The following is a 26,216-nucleotide window of genomic DNA, read 5'->3' on the forward strand; positions in this document are numbered from 1 at the left end:
TTAAGGTTATTTATTTTTCTCCTTCCTTTTTACTTCTATTTTCTAGTCACTGGTTTTATTGAGTTACAATTACCTGGGCAAAAATTTTTTATTACATACTAACCATACCTCTCACTATAAATTTGTATGGGTCATCTGCATTAATGTTCACCTAAAATGCATAGTCATACCCTGAACAAAGAGTACTCTCATTCCTTTTTATATATAGTCTGGTTCATTATGACAAATTCATAGGTGATTTGCTGTACTTTCATAAGTGAAGAGTGTGAGGACTCTCAGTGAAAAGACCAAGAACTTCTCAAAATAACATCCTACTACTTTAATACAATGTTAGTGTAAAACACAGCAACATATTTTTTTCTTCCCCTTACATATGTGCTTCATTGTCTGCAGAAGGTACAAAATATCCATCATTATTTAAGGGTTCTAAGTTTGCTTCATTCATATCTTTTCTTCCATTTTCTGATGCCTTGGTATTTTTTTCTTGATATATTTTCTTCATAGTGAAAATTAATACAACAAGCAGAATAAGTGCTGAAAATCTTAAGCTCACAATCAAGCCCAAGTAGGTATTTCTGTTAAAAGAGAAAAAAATTGAATTTCCATTTTCAGTCATTTAAAACAATTTACAGTGTTGTTCTCCAGTATGCAGAAGACCTTAAGAGGAAAAAAAAATGGGATTTGAAATTATACATAAGAATATTCAGTCAGCAATTCTAGTGGTTATTTTTACTGATACATAGGAGGGTTTTTAAAATTATTTTAAAAGGAATATATAAGCCACAGAAACTAAGCATGATTAATGATCTACCTAAATGCTTTCCATAAAAGTAAGGTATACTTGGAATGTTTAGCTTTCTCAAAGATGGATTAGTTCATGTGTAATGGAAAGAGACTATGAAGGAAATGAATTAACTAACAGATCATCAAATTGAATTCATTTAGATTGAACCAGGAGCCAAAGTTTAGTTTATAGGCTAAATGCAGTCCACAGCCCATGCTGTATGGCCTAGTGGAAGTGGGTTTTTTTTTGTTTGTTTTAGTTTTATTTATTTATTTATTTATTTATTTATTTATTTATTTGAAATTTGTTGTCAAATTGGTTTCCATACAACGCCAGTGCTCATCCCAACAGGTGCCCTCCTCAATACCCATCACCCACTTTCCCCTCCCTCCCACATCAACCCTCAGTTTATTCCCAGTTTTTAAGAGACTCTTATGGTTTGGCTCTCTCCCTCTCTCTTTTTTTTGCCTTCCCCTCCCCCATGGTCTTCTGTTACATTTCTCAGGATCCACATAAGAGTGAAAACATATGGTACCTGTCTTTCTCTGCCTGACTTATTTCACTTAGCATAACACTCTCCAGTTCCATCCATGTTGATACAAATGGTCAGATTTTATTCTTTCTCATTGCCAAGTAGTATTCCATTGTGTATATGAACCACAATTTCTTCATCCATTCATCAGTTGATGGACATTTAGGCTCTTTCCATAAATTGGCTACTGTTGAGAGTGCTGCTATAAATATTGGGGTACAAGTGCCCCTATGCATCAGTACTCCTGTATCCCTTGGGTAAATTCCTAGCAGTGCTATTGCTGGGTCATAGGGTAGGTCTATTTTTAATTTTTTGAGGAACCTCCACACTGGTTTCCAGAGAGGCTGCACCAGTTTGCATTCCCACCAACAGTGCAAGAGGGTTCCCGTTTCTCCACATCCTCCCCAGTATCTATAGTTTCCCGATTCGTTCATTTTAGCCACTCTGACTGGCATGAGGTGACATTTCATTATGGTTTTGATTTGTATTTCCCTGATGAGGAGTGACGTGGTGCATCTTCTCATGTGCCTGTTGGCCATCTGGATATCTTCTTTAGAGAAGTGTCTATTCGTGTTTTCTGCCCATTTCTTCACTGGATTATTTGTTTTTTGGATGTGGAGTTTAGTGAGTTCTCTATAGATTTTGGAATCTAGCCCACCTACTGGAAGTTTTTAACAAAGCTACATCAAATTATCTTGCACACATGGTCGATTCTTATGATTCTCAGCTTTGGTTGCACATTAGAATTATACCAGGAGATTTTTTTAAATCCCATGCCCATGCCACAGTCCCTGAACAATTAAATAAAAATTTCTTAAGATGGGACACAGATATTTGCAGTTTTTAAAGCTCCTCAGGTGATTATAATGAACAAGAAAGACTGATTGTCACTGACCTAGTAGGTTAGGAAACATTCACTGGCCTCATGACATTGTTAACTAATTGACAAGCTTTACACACAAAAAATATTTGAACAATTATTAGGCTTAATTGAAGCTGAATGGATTTATAGAATTTTGAGCCATATAAGCTTAAATTTATTAAAATTACAATAGAATGTTGTGGTGTCCCACATATAACAAAAGAAATATTTTAAACCTTCAAATATATTTGTCTCATCCTTGGGTTATGTCAAGTAGTTCTACAACAATGTTAAACTTTTCAGAATTTCTATTGTTACTGAGAAAAATTACTATGTGTTTCTGGTTATGTAACTGTTGCTAAGAAAACTTGAGTAAACTGGGTTTAGGTTAGGGATTGATATCATAATGTAGATTTCTACTTCTTGGAGTAGGAATTGTTTACATTATTTTTATGCTAGATAAAATGAATGAACAATTATCTGGTTACCTCAAATATTAAATCCAAAAAAATCATAAGGTGACTAGGTTTTGCTGTTTCTTCACTGGGGAACACACTGCTCTTTTTTAAAATTCCACTTTATACAATGTCTAGGCAGTACTTTTCAAAGTACTTTAGGCAATGAACACAACTGACCAAAAGGAAAGTGAGTGAGCTTCAAAGTGTTAAGAGTTCTAAAGAGGGTTAGTTATCTCCAGCTGGTTGCAATATTTCAAACTTCATGACAGAGAGTAGTAGCTTTCTTAGACTGCCTTCTTTCACTTGGCAATGTGCATTTAAGATCCTTCCTAGGAGGGGGGCCAACATTGTGGAGAAGTAGGGGGATCCAAAGGTCCCTCGTCTCACAAAGTAGTGTTGAAGCTAAAGGACTTTGAACTCCAAGAGTCCAGAAGGAAAAGAGACTGTGGCTTCCAGGGACCCACCAGGACAACCTGATGGGTCATAGGTGTGTGACTGTGAACTGGAAGAGACAAAATGAACCGAGGGGAGGGATCCCCTTCTGCAGAGAGACAAAGGGAAGAGAAGAAGCAGCTGGGGAAGCATAGGTCTGTATCTAGACAAGAAAAATCACAGACTGGGACAGAGAAAGAGGCAATCTGTAACTGAGGGGCTTTCTCCGGACTGGGACTGGGGTCAGCTGCCTGGCCTGTGCCCACCAGTTAGGGACCACCTATTGGGCAGCATGGAGTGCTGCTTCCCCAGTACTGGGCGCACAGAGTGGGAGTTTGAATTCCAGCCAAGCACCAGGACACTGGAATTGGCGGAGCAAGACAAACCGCCTCATTTGCAGCTGAAGCACAGTGAGGACAGCTCAAACAGAGTGGTTTGGGACACCTGGCCCATGGAGGAGAGACTGGGGTGTCACCATTTTGTCCTCATCACCAACAAGGTGGGACTTCAGCAACGGACAGCTGGGGGGGGCGGGGGGGACACAGTGGAGGCAAGGCCAGCTCACACCATGCCACGCCCCTCTGCACCTGATAACTTTGTATCTGCTGGAGTGAGATTGATACTGATGAACCAGATGGCCCCTACTCCAGACCAGCGCTGTCACATTGCCTGATTTAATTCTCAGACAATTCTTATTATATAGATACATTCTTCTTTCCTTTTCTCCTTCTTATCTCTTCCCTCCTCTAGTCTGGTTACTCTGGTTGTTGGCTTGTTTAAACAGACATATTTAATCCATTCTCTTGATACATGTTCCACATCTCTTTCTTTATTCTCCTTTCTCTCTCTCTGGATTAAGCCCTACAGTTTCTTTGTATGGATAACTTTATTTTTTCTTTTTCCCTTACTCCTTCTTTATTTATGTTACTCTTTCTCTCTGGATTAAGCCATATAGTTTTTCTGGTCAATTTTTATTCTTTATTTTTCCCATCCCCTGTCATTTCTCTCTTTGTATGGGATAAGGCCTCTTCCATCAGTACCTCCTCCACCCTTTTATTTACTTGTAGCTCATGTTTGTTTTTTTTGTTTTTGTTTTTGTTTTTTTGTTTATGCGTGTGTTTGAGTGTTTTTGTTTTCTGTGTGTTTTTTGTTTGTTTGTTTTCCTTTCTGGGGATACTTCAAGGAACAAATCAAAGCACACCTAGTGAAGGGTTCAAAACATCACTATGAGTAGGGAGATAAAGTAACCAAACTCACAACAACAGACAGCAAGTACACTCTCCAAAAAACACCTCCTGAAGGGCCAGGCCCTGGACAGTGTATTACCCCTCTTTAATATAGTAGTTCTCAGAGGCGCAAGACACATAACAAGCTTTTAAAACACATAAGGGACATAAAACTAGCCAAAATAATGAAACAGAAGAATTCTCCTCAAAAGAAATTCCAGGAAGAAAGGACAGCTAAAGAATTGCTCAAAACAGATATAAACAGTATAACTGAATAATAATTTAGAATAACAGTCATAAGATTAATCTCTGTACTTGAAAAAAGCATAGAAGACAGCAGAGAATCTATTGCTGCAGAGATCAAGGAACTAAAAAATAGTCATGATGAATTAAAAATGCTGTAAATGTGGTGCGAAATAAACTAGAGGTGGTGACAGCAAGAATTGAAGAGGCAGAGGGGGAGACTGGTGAAATAGAAGATAAAATTATGGAAAAAGATGAAGCTGAGAAAAAGAGATATAAAAAAATTCTGGATCACAAGGGGAGAATTAGAGAACTAAGGGATTCAATGAAATGAAACAATGTATGTATCATAGGAGTTCCAGAAGAAGAAGAGAGAGAAAGGGGCCAAAGGTGTGCTTGAACAAATCATAGCTGAGAACTTCCCCAATCAGGGGAAGGAAACAGACACTGAAATCCAGGAGGCACAGAGAACTACCTTCAGACATAACTTGAATTGATCTTCTGCATGACATATCATGGTGAAACTGGCAAACTACAAAGATGAAGAAAGAATTCTGAAAGCAGCTAAGGATTAACAGGCGTTAACCTACAAGGATAGACACATAAGGGTAGTAGCAGACCTATCTACTGAAACTTGGCAGGCCAGAAAGGAGTGGCAGGAAATTTTCAATGTGCTGAATAGGAAAAATATGCAGCCAAGAATCCTTTATTCAGCAAGTCTGTCATTCAGAATAGAAGGAGAGATAAAGGTTTTCCCTAACAAACAAAAACTGAAGGAATTCATCACCACTAAACCAGCCCTACAAGAGATCTTAAGGGGGGGCTCTGTGAGTGTTGTAAAGACTGTAAAGCACCAGAGACATCACTACAAGCATGAAACCTACAGATAACACAATGACTCTAAACCCAATCTTTCAATAATAACACTGAATGTAAATGGACTAAATGCTCTAATCAAAAAACAAAGGGTATCAGAATGGATAAAAAAAAGACCCATCTAATTACTGTCTACAAGAGACCCATTTTAGACCTGAGGACATTTTCATATTGAAAGTGAGGGGATGAAGAACCATCTATCATGCTATTGCAAGTCAAAAGAAAGCTAGAATAGTCATACTTATATCTGAAAAAAAATAGATTTTAAACTAAAGACTCTAACAAGAGAGGAAGAAGGGCATTATATCATAATTACAGGGTCTATCCATCAAGAAGAGCTAACAATTATAAATGTTTTTGCACGGAATACAGGAGCACCCAAATATATAAAACAATCACAAACATAAGCAACCTTATTGGTAAGAATGTGGTAATTGCAGGGACTTTAATATTCCATTTACAACAATGGGCAGATCATCTCTACAGAGAATCAGTGAATAAACAATGTCCCTGACTAGTACATTGGACCAGATGGACTTGACGGATATAGATAGAACTTTTCATCCTAAAGCAGCAGAATATACATTCTTCTCAAGTGCACATGGAACATTCTCCAAGATAGATTACATAGTGGGTCACAAAACAGCCCTCAGTAAATATAAAATAATTGAGATCATACCATGCACACTTTCAGATGACAATGCTATGAAACTTGAAATTAACCACAGGAAAAAGTTTGGAAAACCTCCAAATGCATGGAGGTTAAACAACATCCTACTAAAGAATGAATGGGTCAACAAGGCAATTAAAGAAGAAATTTAAAAATATATGGAAACAAATGAAAATGAAAACACAACAATCCAAACCCTTTGGGATGCAACTAAGCCAGTCCTAAGAGGAAAATACATTGCAATCCAGGCCTATCTCAAGAAACAAGAAAAATCCCAAATACAAAATCTAACGGCATACCTAAAGGAACTAGAAGCAGAACAACAAAGAAACCCCAAACCCAATAGAAAAAGAGAAATAATAAAGATCAGAGCAGAAATAAACAATATGGAATCCAAAAAAAAAAAAAAAACCCAAAAAACTGTAGAACAGATCAATGAAACTGGGAGTTGTTTTTTTGAAAAAATAAGCGGGGCACCTGGGTCGCTCAGTCGGTTAAGCATTCGACTTCAGCTCAGGTCATGATCTACCAGTCCGTGAGTTCAAGCCCTGCATCAGTCTCTGTGCTGACAGCTCAGAGCCTGGAGCCTGCTTCGGATTCTATGTCTCCCTCTCTCTCTGCCCCTTCCCTGCTCATGCTCTGTCTCTGTGTCTCAAAAATATAAAAACATTTTAAAATTTTTTTAAAAAGAAAAATAAGCAAAATTGATAAACCCCTTGCCAGAGTTCTAAAAAGAAAAGAGAGAAGACCCAAATAGATAAAATCATGAATGAAAATGGATTTATCACAACCAATTCCTCAGAAATATGAGGAATTATCAGAGAATACTATGAAAAGCTATATGCCAACAAATAGGAAAACCTGGAAGAAGTGGACAATTTCCTAGACACCCACACACTACCAAAACTCATATGGGAAGAAACATAAAATTTGAACAGACCCATAACTAGTGAAGCAATTGAATCAGTTATCAAAAATCTCCCAGCAAATAAGAGTCCTGGACCAGATGGATTCCCTGGGGAATTCTACCAGATATTTAAAACAGAGTTAATACCTATCCTTCTCAAGCTGTTCCAGAAAATGGAAATAGAAAGAAAACTTCTGGACTCATTATATGAAGCCACTGTTACCTTAATGCCTAAACCAGACAGAGACCCCACAAAAAAGGAGAACTACAGGCCAATACCCCCGATGAACATAGATGCAAAAATTCCCAACAAGATACTATCAAACTGAATTCAACAGCATATAAAAAATATTATTCACCATGATCAAGTGGGATTCTTTCCAGGGCTGCAGGGCTGGTTCAATATTCACAAATCAATCAATGTGATATATCACATTAATAAAATAAAGGAAAGGAACCATATGATCCTGTCAATAGATGCAGAAAATGCATTTGACAAAATACAGCATGGTTTCTTAATAAAAACCCTAAAAAAGTTGGGATAGAAGGAACATACTTAAACATCATAAAAGCCATATATGAAAAGCCCTCAGCTAATATCATCCTCAATGGGGAAAAACTGAGAGCTTCCCCCCTGAGATCAGGAACACGACAGGGATGTCCACTCTCACCACTGTTGTTTAACATAGTGTTGGAAGTCTTAGCATTAGCAATCAGACAACAAAATGAAATAAAATCCATCAAAATCAGCAAAGAAGAAGTCAAACTTTCACTTTTCACAGACCACATGATATTCTACATAGGAAAACCCAAAAAGACTTCACCAAAAGACTCCTAGAACTGATACATGAATTCAGCAAAGCTTCAGGGTACAAAATCAATGTACAGAAATCAGTTGCATTTCTGTACACCAATAATGAAGCAACAGAAAGAGAAATAAAGAAACTGATCCCACTTACAATTGCACCAAAAACCATAAAATACCTAGGAATAAACCTAACCAAAGATATAAAAGACCTGTATGCTGAAAACTATAGAAAGCTTATGAAGGAATTTGAAGAAGACACAAAGAAATGGAAAAAGATTTCCTGCTTATGGATTGGAAGAACAAACATAGTTAAAATGTCGATAGTACCCAAAGCAATCTATACATTCAATGCAATGCCAGTCAAAATTGCACCAGCATTCTTCTCAAACCTAGAACAAATGATCCTAAAATTGTTATGGAACCATAAAAGACCCTGAATACCCAAAGTAATATTGAAGAAGAAGACCAAAGAAGGAGGTATCACAATCCCAGACTTTACCCTCTACTACAAAGGTGTAATCAAGACAGTATGGTATTGGCACAAAAACAGACACATAAACCAATGGAATAGAATAGAGAACCCAGAATTGGACCAAAAAATGTATGGCCAACTAATCTTTTACAAGGCAAGAAAGAGCATCCAATGGAAAAAAGACAGTCTCTTTAGCAAATGGTGCTGGGAGAACTGGACAGCAACATGCAGAATATTGAAACTAGACCACCTTCTTACACCATACACAAAAATAAACTCAAAATGGATGAAAGACCTGAATGTGAGACAGGAAACCATTAAAACCTTAGAGGAAAAAGCAGGGAACAACCTCTTTGACCTCAGCTGCAGCAATTTCTTACTTGACACATCTCCAAAGGCAAGGGAATTAAATTACTAGTAAAAATGAACTATTGGGACCTCATCAAGATAAGAAGCTTTTGCACTGCAAAGGAAACAACCAACAAAACTACAAGGCAACCGACAGAATGGGAAAAGATATTTGCAAATGACATCGGGTAAAGGGCTAGTATCAAAAATCTATAAAGAACTTACAAAACTTAACACCCAAAAAACAAGAAATCCAGTGAAGAAATGGGCAGAAGACATGAATAGACACTTTTCCAAAGGAGATATCCAGATGGCCAACAGACACATGAAAAGATGCTCAATGTCACTCCTCATCAGGGAAATACAAATCAAAACCACACTCAGATATCACCTCACGCCAGTCAGAGTGGCCAAAATGAACAAATCAGGAGATTATAGATGCTGGAGAGGATGTGGAGAAACGGGAACCCTCTTGCACTGTTGGTGGGAATGCAAACTGGTGCAGCCTCTCTGGAAAACAGTGTGGAGGTTCTTCAAAAAATTAAAAATAGATCTACCCTATGGCCCAGCAATAGCACTACTAGGACTTTACCCAAGGGATACAGAGTGCTGATGCATAGGGGCACTTGTACCCCAATGTTTATAGCAGCACTCTCAACAATAGCCAAATTATGGAAAGAGCCTAAATGTCTATCAACTGATGAATGGATAAAGATGTGGTTTATATATTTGATGGAATACTACTTGGCAATGAGAAAGAATGAAATCGTGCCATTTGCAGCAACGTGGATGGAACTGGAAGGTATTATGCTGAGTGAAATAAGTCAAAGAAGGACAGATATTATATGCTTTCACTCATGTAGATCTTGAGAAACTGAACAGAAGACCATGGGGAAGGGTAAGGGGGAAAAATAGATACAGAGAGGAAGGGAGACAAACCACAAGAGACTATTAAGTACAGAGAACAAACTAAGGGTGGATGGGGGGATGGGAGAGAGGGAAAATGGGTGATGGGCACTGAGGAGGGCACTTGTTGGGATGAGCACTGGGTGTTGTATGTAAGCCAATTTGAAAATAAATTATATTCATAAGAAAATAAAAATAAAAATCTTTTCCATCAAAAAAAAAAAAAAAAGATCCTTCCTGTCTCAGGGTACCTGGGTGGCTCAGTTAGTTAAGTGTCTGACTCTTGATTTCAGTTCAGGTCTTGATCTCAAGATGATGAGTTCAAGTCTCTGTGGGGCTCCACACTGGGCAAAAGATTCTGCCTTGCCTTTCTGTAGCCTGATAGCTCATTTCTTCTTATGGTTGAATAGTATTCTGTTGCATGAATGTACCATAGTTTGTTTATCCATTTACCATGGAAGACCATCTTAGTTGCTTCATTTTTTTTGCCAATTATGAATGAAACTGCCATAAATATTTGCGTACAGATTTTGTATGAGTGTAAGTTTTCAGCTTATTTGGGTAAATACCCTAGAAGCACAATTACTTGACCATATAGCAAGCCTATGTTTAGCTTTATAAGAAACTGTCAGACTCTTCTAAAGTGCCTGTACCATTTTGCATTTTCACCAGCAAAGCAAAAGATTTCCCATTGTTCCATATCTTTGCCAGCATTTGGAACTGTTTATTTTTTATTTTTTAGGAGCTCTTTATATATTCAGGACATTTGCCTTGTGTCTGGTTATAAGTTACACCTTCTTTTTCCAATTTACCTTTTCTCTTTGAACTTTGCTTCAGTTTTGGGACACAGAGTTTTGTTTTGTTTTTTCTACTGTGGTTTTAGGGGCTAGGATCATACTGAGCAACACATTCCTGCTTCCTAGATAATTAAAAGTATTTCTACCAGAGTTTTTTTTCTAATACTTGTAGTTTCATATTGTAAATATATGTGTTTGATTAATGTGCATTTATTTTTCATGTAAGGTTAAAGTACTATTGCAACTATTTTTTTTCTAGATGACCATCCAGTTGTTTCCCCATGAATAGAAGATTGTAGAAACAAAATTTTTCCTTTTTTTTCCAGACCTATGACCAGAGCTCCGGCTGATAATTTTATATCATCTTAGAGAAGCCAGAATGTCACTGAAAATAGTTTTCTTTAGTATTAGGAGAGATTTTAGAAACAACAACAACAACAACAAAAAAACCTGAGTACAAATCCCAGATCTTTTTGTTATTTACTGTTATTTGTTATTTGTTATTACTGGTTTTGAACAAATTACTTATTCTTTTTGAGTCTTTATTTCTTCATATTTAAGGAAAAAGGAAAAAAATCCATTTCCTACAGTTGCTAAGAGTATTAAAATGAGATACCATGCTGCCTGATACAACATGAATACAAAGTTCATTAAATGGTGTTTATAATCATTATTATACCGAAAATGACATGTCATCTTTTAGGCATTAATATAGTCAAAGGAAAAAATCAATTCAAGAAATATATTTATGACATCTTACCCATATAATCTGGAGTTATACAACCTGCAAAACCCTCGTTTCCCACAGCTGCTGGTAGACCACTTCATACATGCTTTATCAATCAGAGCCCCAAAATATATAGGAGCTGGAATTCCTCCTGCAACATGAGATGAGAAAAGGTCAATTCAAGGAACATGTTTCAAACATAACTATGTGATATTCCACACCGATACATTTTAGATTAAGTAAAAGTTGAAAATTTTAAAGCACTCTTCCATTGTTTTGACCTAAATTTACTCAATAATTGAAACTGTTAGGAATCTCAAAAGCTCAAATCACATATAATAGCATAGATATCTGTTATCTACCTCACCCGCTACACATAGGGAAGAGAAGATGGAACATTAAACGCATGTACACTCTGTTCTTCTGATTCCCAAGTAACTTAAGCCTGACTGGTGAAAAGGAGAATGTTGTGAGTAAAACATGAAAGTTATGTTGGTTCGTACATAATTTTTCTTAGGCAAGGAAAGCTGAGGAATGGGAGTAGAATTATAACTTCACAGGGAAAGGTAAATGTTCTCAATTACTGCAAAGTCAGGAGAGTCTTGTACGCTATTTTTAAGAAAATTAGAAGGTAGGGGCACCTGGGTGGCTCAATTAGTTGAGCGTCTAGATCTTGATTTCTGCTCAGATCATGATCTCACAATTCAAGCCCTGTGTCAGGCTCTGCACAGAGTGTAGAGCCTGCTTGGGATTCTCTCTCTCTCTCTCTCTCTCTCTCTGTACCTCCACGGCTCATGCTCAATTTCTCAAAAGGAAATAAACAAACAAAAAATTAGAAGGTAAATGCCAACACTAGCTCTTCCTCCGCAGACAAGCACAGGCTCAGATTCACAGAATTCTAGGCATCTTGGCAGGTTGTCCTTTCTTGGCTTAGAGCTCCCCTTCCACTTTGTTGGTGTCATTAAAGCCCACAATCCTGCATTTTCTCTCCATTGATTGTGCACATTTTTAAAATCTCCTGAAGGAGCATGGGCTGTTCAAGTTAGGGCTGGTGGCTGAATTTTGTTTCTGTTAATGTTCTGATGACAATGATGCCTAGGTGTCTAGTGGTCTGTGCCTAACCCAGGTTTTATTTGTAGTGTACAGTTTTACAGAATGTAATGCTTTTTAGAAATACATATGCTGCCTTATAGAAGAAGTGCCCATCTATTCCTACTGCTATTTTAATAAACTCTGAGATAAACTCCTAGTTCAAAGGACTAGTAATTTGAATAAAATTTTAGGGACATGCCAGTAGAGATCTATATTGCATATGGTGGAACTGAAGTGGCCATGTTTTTACTTTGTTCTTTTTGTATTTTGATGAGTGGCTGACAATTTTTATTTTGTTACATAAAAGTGGTAGTGATTCATATTTCACAAATTTTATTAATTCCATTTACTTTTAATTAGTCTCAATTTTCTGAGAGTGAAAAATCGGAGATGACAAAAGTCTGGTGTCTGGGCTAAACATATCTGAGGAAAACTGGTACTGAGAAAATGGGTGAAAAATTTGCAGCTTTCCACAAATCACAGCCACCCTTTGAAAAATGAAAAATGCATGCCAATAATTTATTTTCCCCATATAGTACCACCAGTCTGACCAAACTGACCAAACTTAATGCATTAAATGTTTTAGGTAACAACCTTCGTCTTAAGTCATTACTAGAATTTTAAAACTTCAAATTATCTATTTTTTGATTATCCTTTTCAGTTTAATGATTCTCTATGGACTCCTCACAATTTACACATATTTTGTATTCAAGAAAATTATTTGTGAAAGTTCACTACTCAGGATGCACTTTTTTTCTCCCCATAAAAGCAGTTAGGTTCTATTGCACCATATATTGGACACATCAAAATAATGTGCTCAATTAGGATGGTAAAATTCCTTGCTTTCTGTTTTATGGCATTAGAATAATTTCCTCTAGTCTCAATCTTATTTCAGAATCTAAGGAGGAGTGCTTGCTTCCACATTCTATTTCATCTGCTAGCTTCTATGGCTTAGCTTCTAGGAGTGAGGCATCTCCATCATATCTGGAGGCAGGAAGCTTCTAGGACAGACAGAGCTGTGAGATTAGAGAAGAACAGAAGGAAGGCTGGGTCGAGAACTAAGTGGAATCCTGCAGCACCTCCATCTTCTTCTCTCCATGTGTTTTGTATTTCCTCTTTCTACCTTTAAGGATCTGTGGCCTTCTCAAATATACTTCCTGCACAACTTCTCCAATGCAATTAGCCATAGAGTTATGTTTCTTCCTTTTGCTTGCACGGATCCCAGGGACTGGCCCCTCTCGCTTACTTTTCCTTCTGCCATCAGTGGCTGCCTCCAGGCCATGATCAGTCTTCTACCCCAATCCCTACAGGAATGGTGCTCTTTTCCTACTTCCCAGGAATGAGCATATTATGTTAATACATCTTACAAAGGGGCTTGCACAGGAGTTAAGTTAGGAGTTGTTGAGCTAGCAAGGGAAATCTGTGTGGTATAAATGGCAAATGACAACAAGGGAAAAAGGGCGATATCCTATATCTTGTACTAATCACCTCATTTGAATATTTAGAAATAGGACTCTAACCTCTGGAGTCTACAGCCCTACTCTTTAACAACATAAAACATTACTTCCTGAGCTTTCTTTCATTCAGAACACTCCTTTAGTCCCAGATGTTCAGTCCTACCATTTAGTTCCCATTTCCTCTCTCATTTTTAACTTCTGATAAAGGTTAGGGTCCCCAGCCTTAGAGAAGAGGAAAGCAAAAAGTCTGCTCCTGTTGTTTCACACAATCTCAGCCTGACCGGATACCCAGTACTTCCAAGCTGTTTTGGGCATTAACGTCTTTGTGTAGAAGGAAGGCCCTCCACTTTGCCTATGGGAAGTAATATTCCTAATTCTAAAAGTAGAGAAACTTGGGGGATCACTTATCTTTGTGTTAAAAAGAGTGTAAAACAAATATGATGACTCTTTGTCCTAGTTAAACCTTGACATTAACTAGAATGAACAATCAAATTCTCTTTTAATAGATTTTGGATACTAGCCCTTTGTCCGATATGTCATTTGCAAATATCTTTTCCCATTCCGTTGGTTGCCTTTTAGCTTTGTTGGTTGTTTCCTTTGCTGTGCAGAAGCTTTTTATCTTCATAAGGTCCCAGTAATTCACTTTTGCTTTTAATTCCCTTGCTTTTGGGGATGTGTCGAGTAAGAGATTGCTACGGCTGAGGTCAGAGAGGTCTTTTCCTGCTTTCTCCTCTAGGGTTTTGATGGTTTCCTGTCTCACATTCAGGTCCTTTATCCATTTTGAGTTTATTTTTGTGAATGGTGTGAGAAAGTGGTCTAGTTTCAACCTTCTGCATGTTGCTGTCCAGTTCTCCCAGCACCATTTGTTAAAGAGACTGTCTTTTTTCCATTGGATGTTCTTTCCTGCTTTGTCAAAGATGAGTTAGCCATACGTTTGTGGGTCTAGTTCTGGGGTTTCTATTCTATTTCATTGGTCTATGTGTCTGTTTTTGTGCCAATACCATGCTGTCTTGATGATTACAGCTTTGTAGTAGAGGCTAAAGTCTGGAAAGAGCTCACCAAACTCCACACCCGAAAAACAAATAACCCAGTGAAGAAATGGGCAGAAAATATGAATAGACACTTCTCTAAAGAAGACATCCGGATGGCCAACAGGCACATGAAAAGATGTTCAACGTCGCTCCTTATCAGGGAAATACAAATCAAAACCACACTCAGATATCACCTCACGCCAGTCCGAGTGGCCAAAATGAACAAATCAGGAGACTATAGATGCTGGCGAGGATGTGGAGAAACGGGAACCCTCTTGCACTGTTGGTGGGAATGCAAATTGGTGCAGCCGCTCTGGAAAGCAGTGTGGAGGTTCCTCAGAAAATTAAAAATAGACCTACCCTATGACCCAGCAATAGCACTGCTAGGAATTTATCCAAGGGATACAGGAGTACTGATGCATAGGGGCACTTGTACCCCAATGTTTATAGCAGCACTCTCAACAATAGCCAAATTATGGAAAGAGCCTAAATGTCCATCAGCTGATGAATGGATAAAGAAATTGTGGTTTATATACACAATGGAATACTACGTGGCAATGAGAAAGAACGAAATATGGCCTTTTGTAGCAACGTGGATGGAACTGGAGATTGTGATGCTAAGTGAAATAAGCCATACAGAGAAAGACAGATACCATATGGTTTCACTCTTATGTGGATCCTGAGAAACGTAACAGAAGCCCATGGGGGAGGGGAAGGAAAAAAAAAAGAGGTTAGAGTGGGAGAGAGCCAAAGCATAAGAGACTGTTAAAAACTGAGAACAAACTGAGGGTTGATGGGGGGTGGGAGGGAGGGGAGGGTGGGTGATGGGTATTGAGGAGGGCACCTTTTGGGATGAGCACTGGGTGTTGTATGGAAACCAATTTGACAGTAAATTTCATATATTAAAAAAAAACAAATTCTCTTTTAAGTTACTTAGTTTTCCTCTCATTTTTTATTTACAACAAAAATAGAAATTATTTTGAATTGTAACTTCTAAACATTTCTTATAATTGGAAATTAATTATATTCAGTCTGTGAGCTTTGGCATGAAAATTTATATCTTAAATTTTTAATCTCTATATTTAGCATACCTAATGCTCGTATAGTTAGTGAATGGAAACCCACTGCAAGGGATTTCAGCTGAGGTTGAACATTTCTGAAATAAAATAAGGGCAAAGAAACATTAAACATCTCCAAAATACCAAACCAAGTTCAATACTTAAACATTTCTTGGGGCTCCTGGGTGTCTCAGTGAGTTAAGCATCTGACTCTTGATTTCAGCTCAGCTCGTGACCCCAGGGTCATGAGATCAAGCCCCGCATCAGGCTCCATGGTGAGCATGGAGCCTGCTTAAGATTCTTCCCCTCCCTCCCTCCCTCTCTCTCTCTGCCCCTATTTACTCTTTCATAAACAAACAAACAAACAAATACTCAGTGGCATTGTTCTTCATGATCAAATGAAAACCCTCAAGTGAATGGCTGACATTTCAAGTTGTCTTTCAGTTGTTTTAAAACGGGAACATATGAGTGATAATAATTATTATTCTCTTATTTTTCAATATGTTGAGATTTCAAGACAGTTTAGCATTTTCACATTTGATCCTTTGAAATCCTATCAGTTTGTGATTGGAACAGACTTTATTATGCCTACAAAGAAACAGATCTCCTGTGACCCATTCAGTTGACACAGGCCACGTGATACAGCAGATGCTTTTATTGAGGTCTTGGTGTGAGGAGAACTCTTTTACCATCTTATTTCTGCCATTTATGCTAAAAGCAAAGTTCACTAATATGATTCATAAACCATGGAATATAACCAGGAGGGTCAAAAAAGATTCCTGTGTATTCTAGTGTCTAATGTATGTAAATGGCATTTTAAAGGGAGCAAGCACATTTGTATCCTCTCTTTTAGAAATTAACTCACTCTTCCATTTAGAATATTCTTTCCACCATTCCATTTTTCTGTGTCCAATGAGATGATGACACTACCATAACTGTGATAGCCTAATACATTTCAAGTGAAATGAATTATGCAGCAGTAATGGCAGGATAGGGAGGAGTTGACTGTTTCTATGGAACATTTCTATGGAAATACTTGATTAACTAATACAAAGGTTTTTTTTTTTTATTTGAACTGTTTGGATGACTGTATTTGTTCATAGAGATAAGCAGATTTAGTCATTCAACAGATGTCTAAGTGTCTCCTATGACATTCCATGCTAGTTCTTGTTCTTGAATAAGGAGATAATGGTGGTTCATATTGAATAAGTGACTTGGAGAAATCATGTAACCTCTCTTAGTATCAGTTTCCATATTCCTGAGTCCCTGGGTTCCTACATGGTTTAGTTCATTCTTTAATCACACCCAGTCTCTTGTTCTTACAGCACTCAAACTCTTCCATTATATCCCTTGTTACCAGGAAAATCTTTAGATCATATGTTCTTAGGAAATTTTTCACTTTCTTGTTCTAACAAAGCCTGGCTTCCCCCTGATGGTTCTCTTTCTATGCAACTCTTTCAAGTGGGGGCTGTTTTTCTCCCATAGCCTGCAGTCTCACTGGGCCTCAAGAATAGATGTCCTTCTTGCCTTTTCCTTTACTTATTTTTTTTACTACCTGCAGACCCTAGTGCCTCCTCTGAAAGACCTCTAACTTCCCTCAAGTATTGTGCCATTCTAATATATCATTCTCTAACTTACTGGCTGAAATATCTATGGACTAGCACAACACTCCCTGCCCCCCCAATATTCCTTGGCAATTTTAGTACTAGGCTGTGATTTTTTTCCCAAAACTATATATGCCACTCTTCCTAGTTATTTTAATAATCCATGTAAACCATCCTCTCAAAGCTCCGGCCTACATGTTTCTTGACCTCTTCACCCATTTGGGGTTATCTCACCCACTGCATGGTCATGCCAATCAGTACATACTTCCCTAATTATCAGCTTTGAGCTCCCTTCTTCATAACACCTCTTAACTTCACTGTATCCACTAAACCATCTCCAACAAAGTTCAGACCCACAGGGCTCTTCAGGACCTTGCCACCCTCCACCTTGTCCCCACCCATCTCCATTTTCACCGTCTCATTTCTTTCCTACCATGTTCTCTCATTATCATCCTTCCTTTCATATACCTTAAACTTTCTTGTCCCTCTCATCCGTTATTGTCCCAGGCAAGCAAAAATGCTTTCATCCAACCCCTACCTTTTTCATTAGACCCCTCCAGAGCTGTGCTGACTTGAGGAAATCATTCAAACATTCTGACTAAGCTCATTTTAAATTCATAAGTACAACCCCCCCAGGGCCTCTGGTACAATCCTACTGTATTTTACTAGCCCACTTTCCCAGTTTATTCTCCCAACCTTAAAGATGATTAGTTCCCACTTTCTGATCTCATTTCAAGCCACTTCTTTTTCCTCCTCTTTCTTAGTTGATTACCTTGCATTTTATTTAGCAGAAAAAGTAGAAGCAATCAGAACAGACTTTCAATACCCTTGTATGAGTAAAGCTAAACATGTAACTCTTTTTTTTTTACTCACATAGAAGACATTCCTTTCTGTTATAGAATAAACTCCATGCACTTGTTCATATCCCCTTTCACCTTCCCCTGTCATGTTCCCTTTCTTTCCTGTACCATCAATTTCCTTAAACTCTACTGGATAATTCTCATCAGTACACAAGCATGCTATAATATCTAACATAAACAGAAATCTTGACACCACACCCTTGCTAACTTACCACATCTCTTCTCTGCTTCTTTATATAACATTACTAATATGAAGGATTTTCCCTGAGTATCTGCACTTCCCCTTCTTGCATTTTCTCTTGGTTCTTTGCAAAACAGCCCTTCTTTCCTCCCATCTTTATGCATTACTTTTGTTAAATCTACTGACAAGTACATAATGAAATCCAACAATTACTTCCTAATCTTTAACTGCCATGACACACCTTCTTGGTTTCTCTCCAACCTCATGGAATCTCTTTCCTAGTTTCCTTCAATGGATTCTCCTCCTATTCTTGGTTTATGAGATTAGAGTGCCTGGCTCTTGGTTCTAGAATCTTATTTCTATCTGTATTCAATCTTTAGAAGGTCTCAACATTGCCAAGATTGTAAATAACATCTGTGTGTTATTCATTCCAAATTTAATGTCTCCTGCTCCAATATTTCATCAATAGGCATCTCAGACTTACAGGAATAGAACAAATTCTTGCTTATCCACTATCTTCAACTACCCTTCCTTAGTCTGCCTCAGTTTGTTGAAAGTACCACCATCTTCTTAGAGCTGAGCCAGAACCTTGAAATCATCCTTAAATTTTTCTTCTTACATGCCACATTCAATCCATCAGCAAATACTATTGACTTGGTTTTAAAAACAGATCAAAGACAAACTCATATCACTTTCTAATTCCTTTACCATCACTATCCTCAATCAAATTCCCATCCTGTGAAGAACTATCAAAGCCTTCCATTCTCCCTGATTCCATCCTTGAGTCCCAAAAACTTGATCTCCACACAACAGCCAGAGTCATCTTACAATTGGATAAGTCAGGTGTATAATTTTAATGCCTAATGGCTCTGCTGGCTTCTTAATACAATTAGAATAAATTCCAAAGTTGTTTCTGTGACCCACAGGGTATGTTTTATCTGGACCATGCTCTTCACTTGTACTCAGATCAGCATAGCTTATACCCTCATTTTTTATTGTGCTCTCTTATCAAGTGACTTCCAATGCACAATATTTGAATTATTATCATTTATTTGCCCCACTTCTATATTCTTAGTCTGAGTTATTTTTCTTCCTAGTGCTTAATACTTCTATTTTACATATTTACTTGCTTATTTATTGTTTCTTCTTTTATGCTCATCCAGTCTTTCACCCTCACTGGAAGCTAGTAAAAGAGGAGCCTTTATCACTTATGTTCATAGTTCTGTCTCAGCTCCTAGAATTGTGTCTGACACATAAAATGAATATAATGAATGAGTGAGTATCATCATTCCTGCTTAGTCTAGTTTTAATAATAGCCTTATGATGTAAGCATTGGAAAATCATTAATAGACTGAAGTTCATATTTTTATTCTACAGTCTGCTTCACAAAAGTTTTCTTTCATTAAAATTAAAGGCTGGTGAGAGATCAGTAAATGTTTTTGATGGTAATGTTTATCTTAACCACTTAATAAGGTAAAATATAAATGTCATCAATGATGAAACAGTGTTCTCTAAAACCCTCTATTCACTCTGCAAATATTTTAAATTAAAAAGCTAAGACTTAGGGGCACCTGGGTGGCTCAGTCAGTTAAGTGTCCGACTTCAGCTCAGGTCATGATCTCATGGTTCGTGGGTTAGAGCCCCGCATCAGGCTCTGTGCTGACAGCTCAGCGCCTGGAGCCTGCTTCAGATTCTGTGTCTCCCTCTCTCTCTGCCCCTCCCCCTGCTCTTTCTCTCTCTGCAAAATAAATAAACATTTTTAAAAAAATAAAAAATAAAGTACTAAAACATTTTTTTTAAAAAAGCTAAGACTTAGATAAAGCTAATGCAGAATTTTGAGGGAGTTTTTTTTCTGATAATTAATGTGTAATTTGGCAAATATGGAAGAGTTCTGTTTTTGAGTAGACATTTTATATTAAGGTGGAGACATAGCTGTAGAATAAATTAGCATAAATAATTTAACAAGATTTGGAGTAAGAATAAAATTTAAACAATTATAGACTCTGTCTGCTCATGTATATTCATTTTAACACAACTTATCACATTTGTTTTCTTTCCCTTCCATGTCATGTTGTTGGCTGACAGTGAACTTGTGGTTAACTACCTAGGTCCTAAAAGTATAATTTGGATGTTAACCCAGGTTACCATATTTACACCTGTATATTTTTGAGATATGCATGCAAATTTTAATATGTTTTCAGTTTTAGGTAACTGAACAATTAACCTCATCAACATGGTCTGTGTGATCTTCTCCTTTCCTAACTCTCCAATCTTATCTTATGTCATAGACCTCTCACTCATGATGTTCCAACCAACTCAAACACTCCAGTTCTTTCTGGTCTTGAAGAATTGGCACTGATGCTCTTTTTCTATAAAGTTCTTCATTTGGCTAATGTTAACCTATTCTTTAGGATTCAATGTTGCTTTTTTTGAGAAGTCTCTGAGTCCTCTTCTCACTGCTCTTCACTTCAATCCTCAATTAGGTTTTCCTCTTTATTTTCTTTAATGTTGTTCTTTTTCCTTACTAGTACTAATGACAGTTTCTAATTATGTATATATTTTTAAACTTATTTTTCTTACATCATTATTTCCTGTAATAATCTAATGTGTATCTGTTTTATTCACCATGGAATATTCTTTAAGCATGGTGTAAGTATTAGTCTAATGAGTGAAAAAAGGAATGAATTCTGCTCATATATTTTTTTCTTATCTATGAGGGTAATTGAGAGACCAAGTCAAAAGCAATTTTGATGGTATATGAAAACTTTAGAATATTGTGGATGGTTTACATTACACAGTCTGGCTCCCAAATGTTTTCTTTCGATTAAATCAATGGTTGATTCACTCTGACAGGCTTATCCTGGTGTAAGGCATCTCAAAATTAGAAGTTTTTTTAGAATCACAACACGGATTTTTTTTTCAGAATTGAAGTGATTTTCAGTCACTCCATGTCACAAAATTCTTCATAAGAGGAGAAAATATGAAATCTTGTTATCATTCATTATGGCATTGGAGTATCACAATAATCCTAAGAAAATGCATTCTTAGAAAATTAAAATGTAACAAAATATAAATTCATGTTCCTAATATATTATGGAAAATATGTACATTATTAGGTGTGTTTATTGTCTAAATATACATTAAAGTGCATTTAAAAAGTCATACTTACTTAAAAACCAGCATGATAGTTGGGGTGCTTCCCAATGAAGAGAAAAAATAATTCAAGACTTGCACCAGTACATAAATATAAAATTTTTTTGTACAATGATTGTCTCTTGGGCATTCACCCAAATTCACTGAATTATTTTTGTTCTGGATACCAGTTATTTCCACACAACTACAGTTATAAAACACCTAAAAAATAGTTGTTGAGATATTACAGAATATATTTGTAAATTATGACTGGGTTATAAATCATTTCATTATAGCTAAAGAAGTCTCACCCATCAAGCTAAAATGTTTAGTTTTAAACATACAGTTGTTTAATAGATGAAAGGCAAAATTGTTTCCTCTATTACTCTAGAAAAAAAACAATTCACTATTAACATTTAACTCATTACTAATTTAAAAATTAGAAAAGAATAGAAAAATTAATGTTTGAAACTGTAAATAATTTCTCATTAATATAAATTCTTTTAAATAATTTTCTCCCAGTCAATTTTACTTTCTATAAAACATCTAGTTACTCTCCTTAACAATCCTAAGTGTCCGAAACATCTTCTGGGGAGAGGCTACTCAGAGAATCCAGAAAATATAGTTTTGTGGGGGGCAAAACCTGGAGCTACCCATTATAATTGGGGCAGAATCTAGGGGAATAGGAACTATGCAGGCATAATGGAACTACTTTGCACAGCAAACACAACATCCAAGAACATAATGACAGATTAGAGGATAGATGATGTTATCACCAGGGAGGTTCAACACAACAGAATATCCTAATGAATGGAGCACAGGAGAAGAAATCCTAGGAACAAATGATTTTAGAGATTTGATTCGGCAGGCAGTTTATTTATATAGGTGGCTTAAATAAATCCTGTTTTAAGGCTAGGCTAAAAAAAGCAATTCACTTAAGCTTAAACTTCTTAGTACTCTAGACTATTTATTGAAGAAGGAATTGGAAGAGAATTTGAATCAGTACTTATCTGATGATCAAACTTTACTTTTTCACTAGGAATAATATGGAGGAATCCTTTATGTATCAAGCCTATTGACCAATATAACCAAACTCAGGTACAAAGGACGTTATTTTGAGTAATTAGGAAGGGATGATTTCTTACTAAGGATTTGGTAAAAGAACTCCCCAGTAGTCCCCAAATGTTATAGTCATGCCAGTATTAAGAAAATGTCTCCACAGTATACAGAGTTCTCTTTAGGATTCTAACATCATGTCTCTTCCAGGCCTTCACTAAGGGGCCAAGTGGGACCATGGATTAAACAGGGCATTTTCAGTGAAAAGCACTAGAGCCATGAATATAAAATAGGGGTTTTTAAGTATAGTCCTTGGATGTTAATTTATGGCCTGGCTTCAAAGACTCTGGGTGCTTTATTCTTCAAATTCCCAATACCCTTCAATAATACAATTAGTAGGGTTATGGACAAGGAAAAAATGGAAAAAGTTTGAAAATCAAAGACAGAAATGTGTGGAAGAGGGCAATGATTGATCATAAGCTGATTATATTGCTAATGTTGGTGATAAGAAAATGGCTCCCAACTTTGTGTGTGAGTACTCAGTAGATTGTAAGTAGAATATCTGATCCCCAACTACTGGAAATTAACCCAGAGAATTAGGGAGAACCCATAGTTTGCATGGAAGGGAATATTTTAAGTGAAGAAGGATACGGTATTTCTATGAAAGTTGTCTGGAATAGGTAGGCAAATGACTAAGTTATACTGGATAGAAGTGCTGCCCTTGGAGATATGAAAATTGGAAGCCAAGAATTGGATAGTCAAGTGAGCATGAAGCCTTGATTAATTTTTTGGAAAGTCAAAAGGGTGGTGAGCCTAAAGGCAATTTTGCATATAGATTGTTGTACTGGAAAGGCAGAAAGTACTGACAAATTGTTGGGTCAGGACTTTCCCCTAACTTCTGAAGGGTAGAGGATAAAGTAAACCTAATTGAATCTAATTAGTCAAATGAAGTGCTTCCTAGAGATCTTAAATGCATTTAAATTCCAGACAGTCATATTCTCATAAATTCAAGGGGGAAAGTATGAATAATCTCAATGAGAATTCAAGCAACAGAAAAACCCATTTGTGTTTCAAACAGGATTTTATTGGAGGTTTTTGTTTACACAACCCCACAACTATCACAATGACAGACAATACTGGGAGTCTTTTTCTTTTATCTTTTTACTGGAGACTTCACTTTCAGAAAGATTTGATAAGTAATAGGTAAACCAAATACATGATTTTTATGAAGGAGAGAAGAGAAAGTAAAAACAAATACTCACTATAGACTTTTTATTGCCACTTGAAGATTTGCAACCTGCTAGACAAGGTGACATGTAAGTTACTCCATTGGCTCCACAGACAGGTTCCCAGTGACTTTCATCACAATTGCAGTCTGAGTTGCAATAAGAAAGTGGTACATTTATGTGAGATGCCACTGGATTATTTCTGGAAATATAAGGCAGACATATATCAAAAAGAGAGCGAGAGAGAAAGAAGAAGGAGAAATAGGAGAAGGAGGGAAGAGAGAAGAGAAGAGAAAGGAAGGGTAGAGTAGGAAAGGGAAGCAAAGGGAAGGGAGGAAGAGAGGAGGGCACCAGGGGAGAGGGAGAAGGATGAGGAGGGCAGGGGAGGAGAAAGCAGGGGAGGGCAGAAGAGAAACAAGGAAAACAGTTGGGCTTTAACCAGAGAAATTTGATGAATGATGATGCAAAAATGGCATTTTAATACTGCTTATTAACTTAACACATACCCCCATCTTCACCCAGACATAATTTATGACCTAGAAAAAGTAAAACGTAAAGAAAAAAAAAAGATCAATAAGACTTAGATAGGAGATCTTTGTGATCCTACCAAGAAATTATTCATTAAACAAGTCACTTTATTTTTCTCAGACTCAGTTTCTCTTCAGTAAGGCAATAAACTAAGGTTCTCCCCAGCTTTCTATAAAGTCCCATGAATCTGTTAGTGCTACTTAGTTTGAATTTTAACATCTATATTTCAACTACATAAGAAAATAATTCAATATGGTCAAAGCAGAACTCCTAAGGATCAATTTTTAAAAATCAAGAATAATAAAATCACTCGAAAAAGACAAGAAAAACTCCATATAATTTTTAAATGCAATGAAAACATGCTTTAAAATGATGGACTATAAAACATGGTTGTATTTATAAGATATGATTTCATAACATGGCTAAAATTATAAAATGGATTATTTGTATAATTTTCTGCTTATAGATTTTTAAAATTATGCTTTTGGTTTTGATAAAAATCTTGATAACAGAGAACTGATGAATTATCTTTGAATAAGATACTTGTGACTACTCTTCCTAAAACAGTTTTGCCATTTGTAAGTCAGAGATAATAACATCAATCGCATAGGGACTTTTTGGAAAAAAAATTAATAAGGAAGTTCTCAAGTTTTTATTCTCAGTAGCCCTTCATAGTATTGAGGACCCCAAAGATTTTTTGTTCAAGTGGGTTATATGTATTGGTATTGGTATATATAGACTCTAATTAGAAATTAATACTACAAATGTTTAATACATGAGAATACACAAGCACACATCATTAGCCACCAGACTGATGTTATCATTACATTATTGTAGCCTTTGAAAATATCACTTTACACTCATGAGAAAATGAGAATAAGAAAAACAAATACCATTCTGGTATTATTATAAAAATAGTTTAGAATCTGCTGAGACTTCAATAAGGTCTCAGGGACTCCTATTGACCCTCAGGCCACATTCAAAGAAACTCTGCACTTATTTATATTTTAAAAAGTTAGTTCTGTTACTAGCACTTCATAAATGTTGAATATATCTATTCTATTATTTACTATGATTAAACTATGATTTTCATGAAGGCAGCGATGTATCCTATAAATCTTCTTGATCTTTAAGGAGGCACTCAGTAAAATTACTGAAGGAAAATAATCCCACACAATCTAGCTGCTTTCTTTTGAATAGATAGCACAGTTAGTATACATGATTTTAGGAAACTGGCTTTAGGCTAACGCATATCTGACAACTTGGGAGCCCTTAGAACTACTAATGTGATATAGCATCAGTCTGGAGTCATTGTGTGACTTCAAATAAGTTATGGTTCCTCTGGGTCTCAACTAATAAATTAAGAGGATTTAAGAGGTTTGAGCTTCATGATCTCTAAGGTTCTTTTTTTAAAATATTTTTTAAGTGTTTATTTATTTTGAGAGACAGAGTGGGGGGGGGCAGAGAGAGAGGGACACACAGAATCCAAACCAGGGTCCAGGCTATGAGCTGTCAGCACAGAGCCCGATGTAGGGCTCAAACCCGCAAAGCATGGGATCACAACCTGGGCTGAAGTCGGACGCTTAACTGACTGAGCCTCCCAGGTGCCCCTCTAAGGTTCTTTTACCTCAAAAGTTCAATGTTCTAGAATGTATTATGATGAGTGAAATACATCAGTCACAGAAAGACAAATATCGTATGATTTCACTCATGTGAAATTTAAGAAGCAAAACAGTTTAACATAGGGGAAGGAAAGGAAAAATAAGATACAAACAGAGAGGGAGGCAAACCACAAGAGACTTTTAAATACAGAGAACAAACTGAGGGTTGCTGGAGGGGGTGTTGGGTAGGGGGATGGGCTAAATGGGTGAATAGGCATTAGGGGGGTCCAACTTACTCTGACGAGCATTGGGTGCTACATGTAAGTGATAAATCACTAAATT

The 26,216-nt window shown here is 36.8% G+C and overlaps 1 protein-coding gene across 2 annotated transcripts in view; it reads right to left on the reverse strand.

Annotated features, from left to right (window-relative positions):
* Window positions 1-304: 304 nt before the first annotated feature.
* Window positions 305-26,216, reverse strand: part of LOC131519913 (solute carrier organic anion transporter family member 1B3-like) — a 73,295-nt gene continuing 47,383 nt past the window's right edge. For both annotated transcript variants that reach the window (XM_058743498.1, XM_058743499.1), the window contains 5 exons: window positions 23,782-23,947; window positions 21,501-21,685; window positions 15,720-15,784; window positions 11,082-11,199; window positions 305-575 (listed from right to left, as the gene is read on the reverse strand). In XM_058743498.1, coding sequence (XP_058599481.1) covers window positions 368-575; window positions 11,082-11,199; window positions 15,720-15,784; window positions 21,501-21,685; window positions 23,782-23,947 — 742 coding nt within the window. In that variant the 3' untranslated portion in view covers window positions 305-367. The remainder of the gene's footprint in view (window positions 576-11,081; window positions 11,200-15,719; window positions 15,785-21,500; window positions 21,686-23,781; window positions 23,948-26,216) is intronic.

The sequence above is a fragment of the Neofelis nebulosa genome, chromosome 8 (genome assembly GCF_028018385.1).
Source record: "Neofelis nebulosa isolate mNeoNeb1 chromosome 8, mNeoNeb1.pri, whole genome shotgun sequence".
Taxonomy (NCBI): Eukaryota; Metazoa; Chordata; class Mammalia; order Carnivora; family Felidae; genus Neofelis; species Neofelis nebulosa.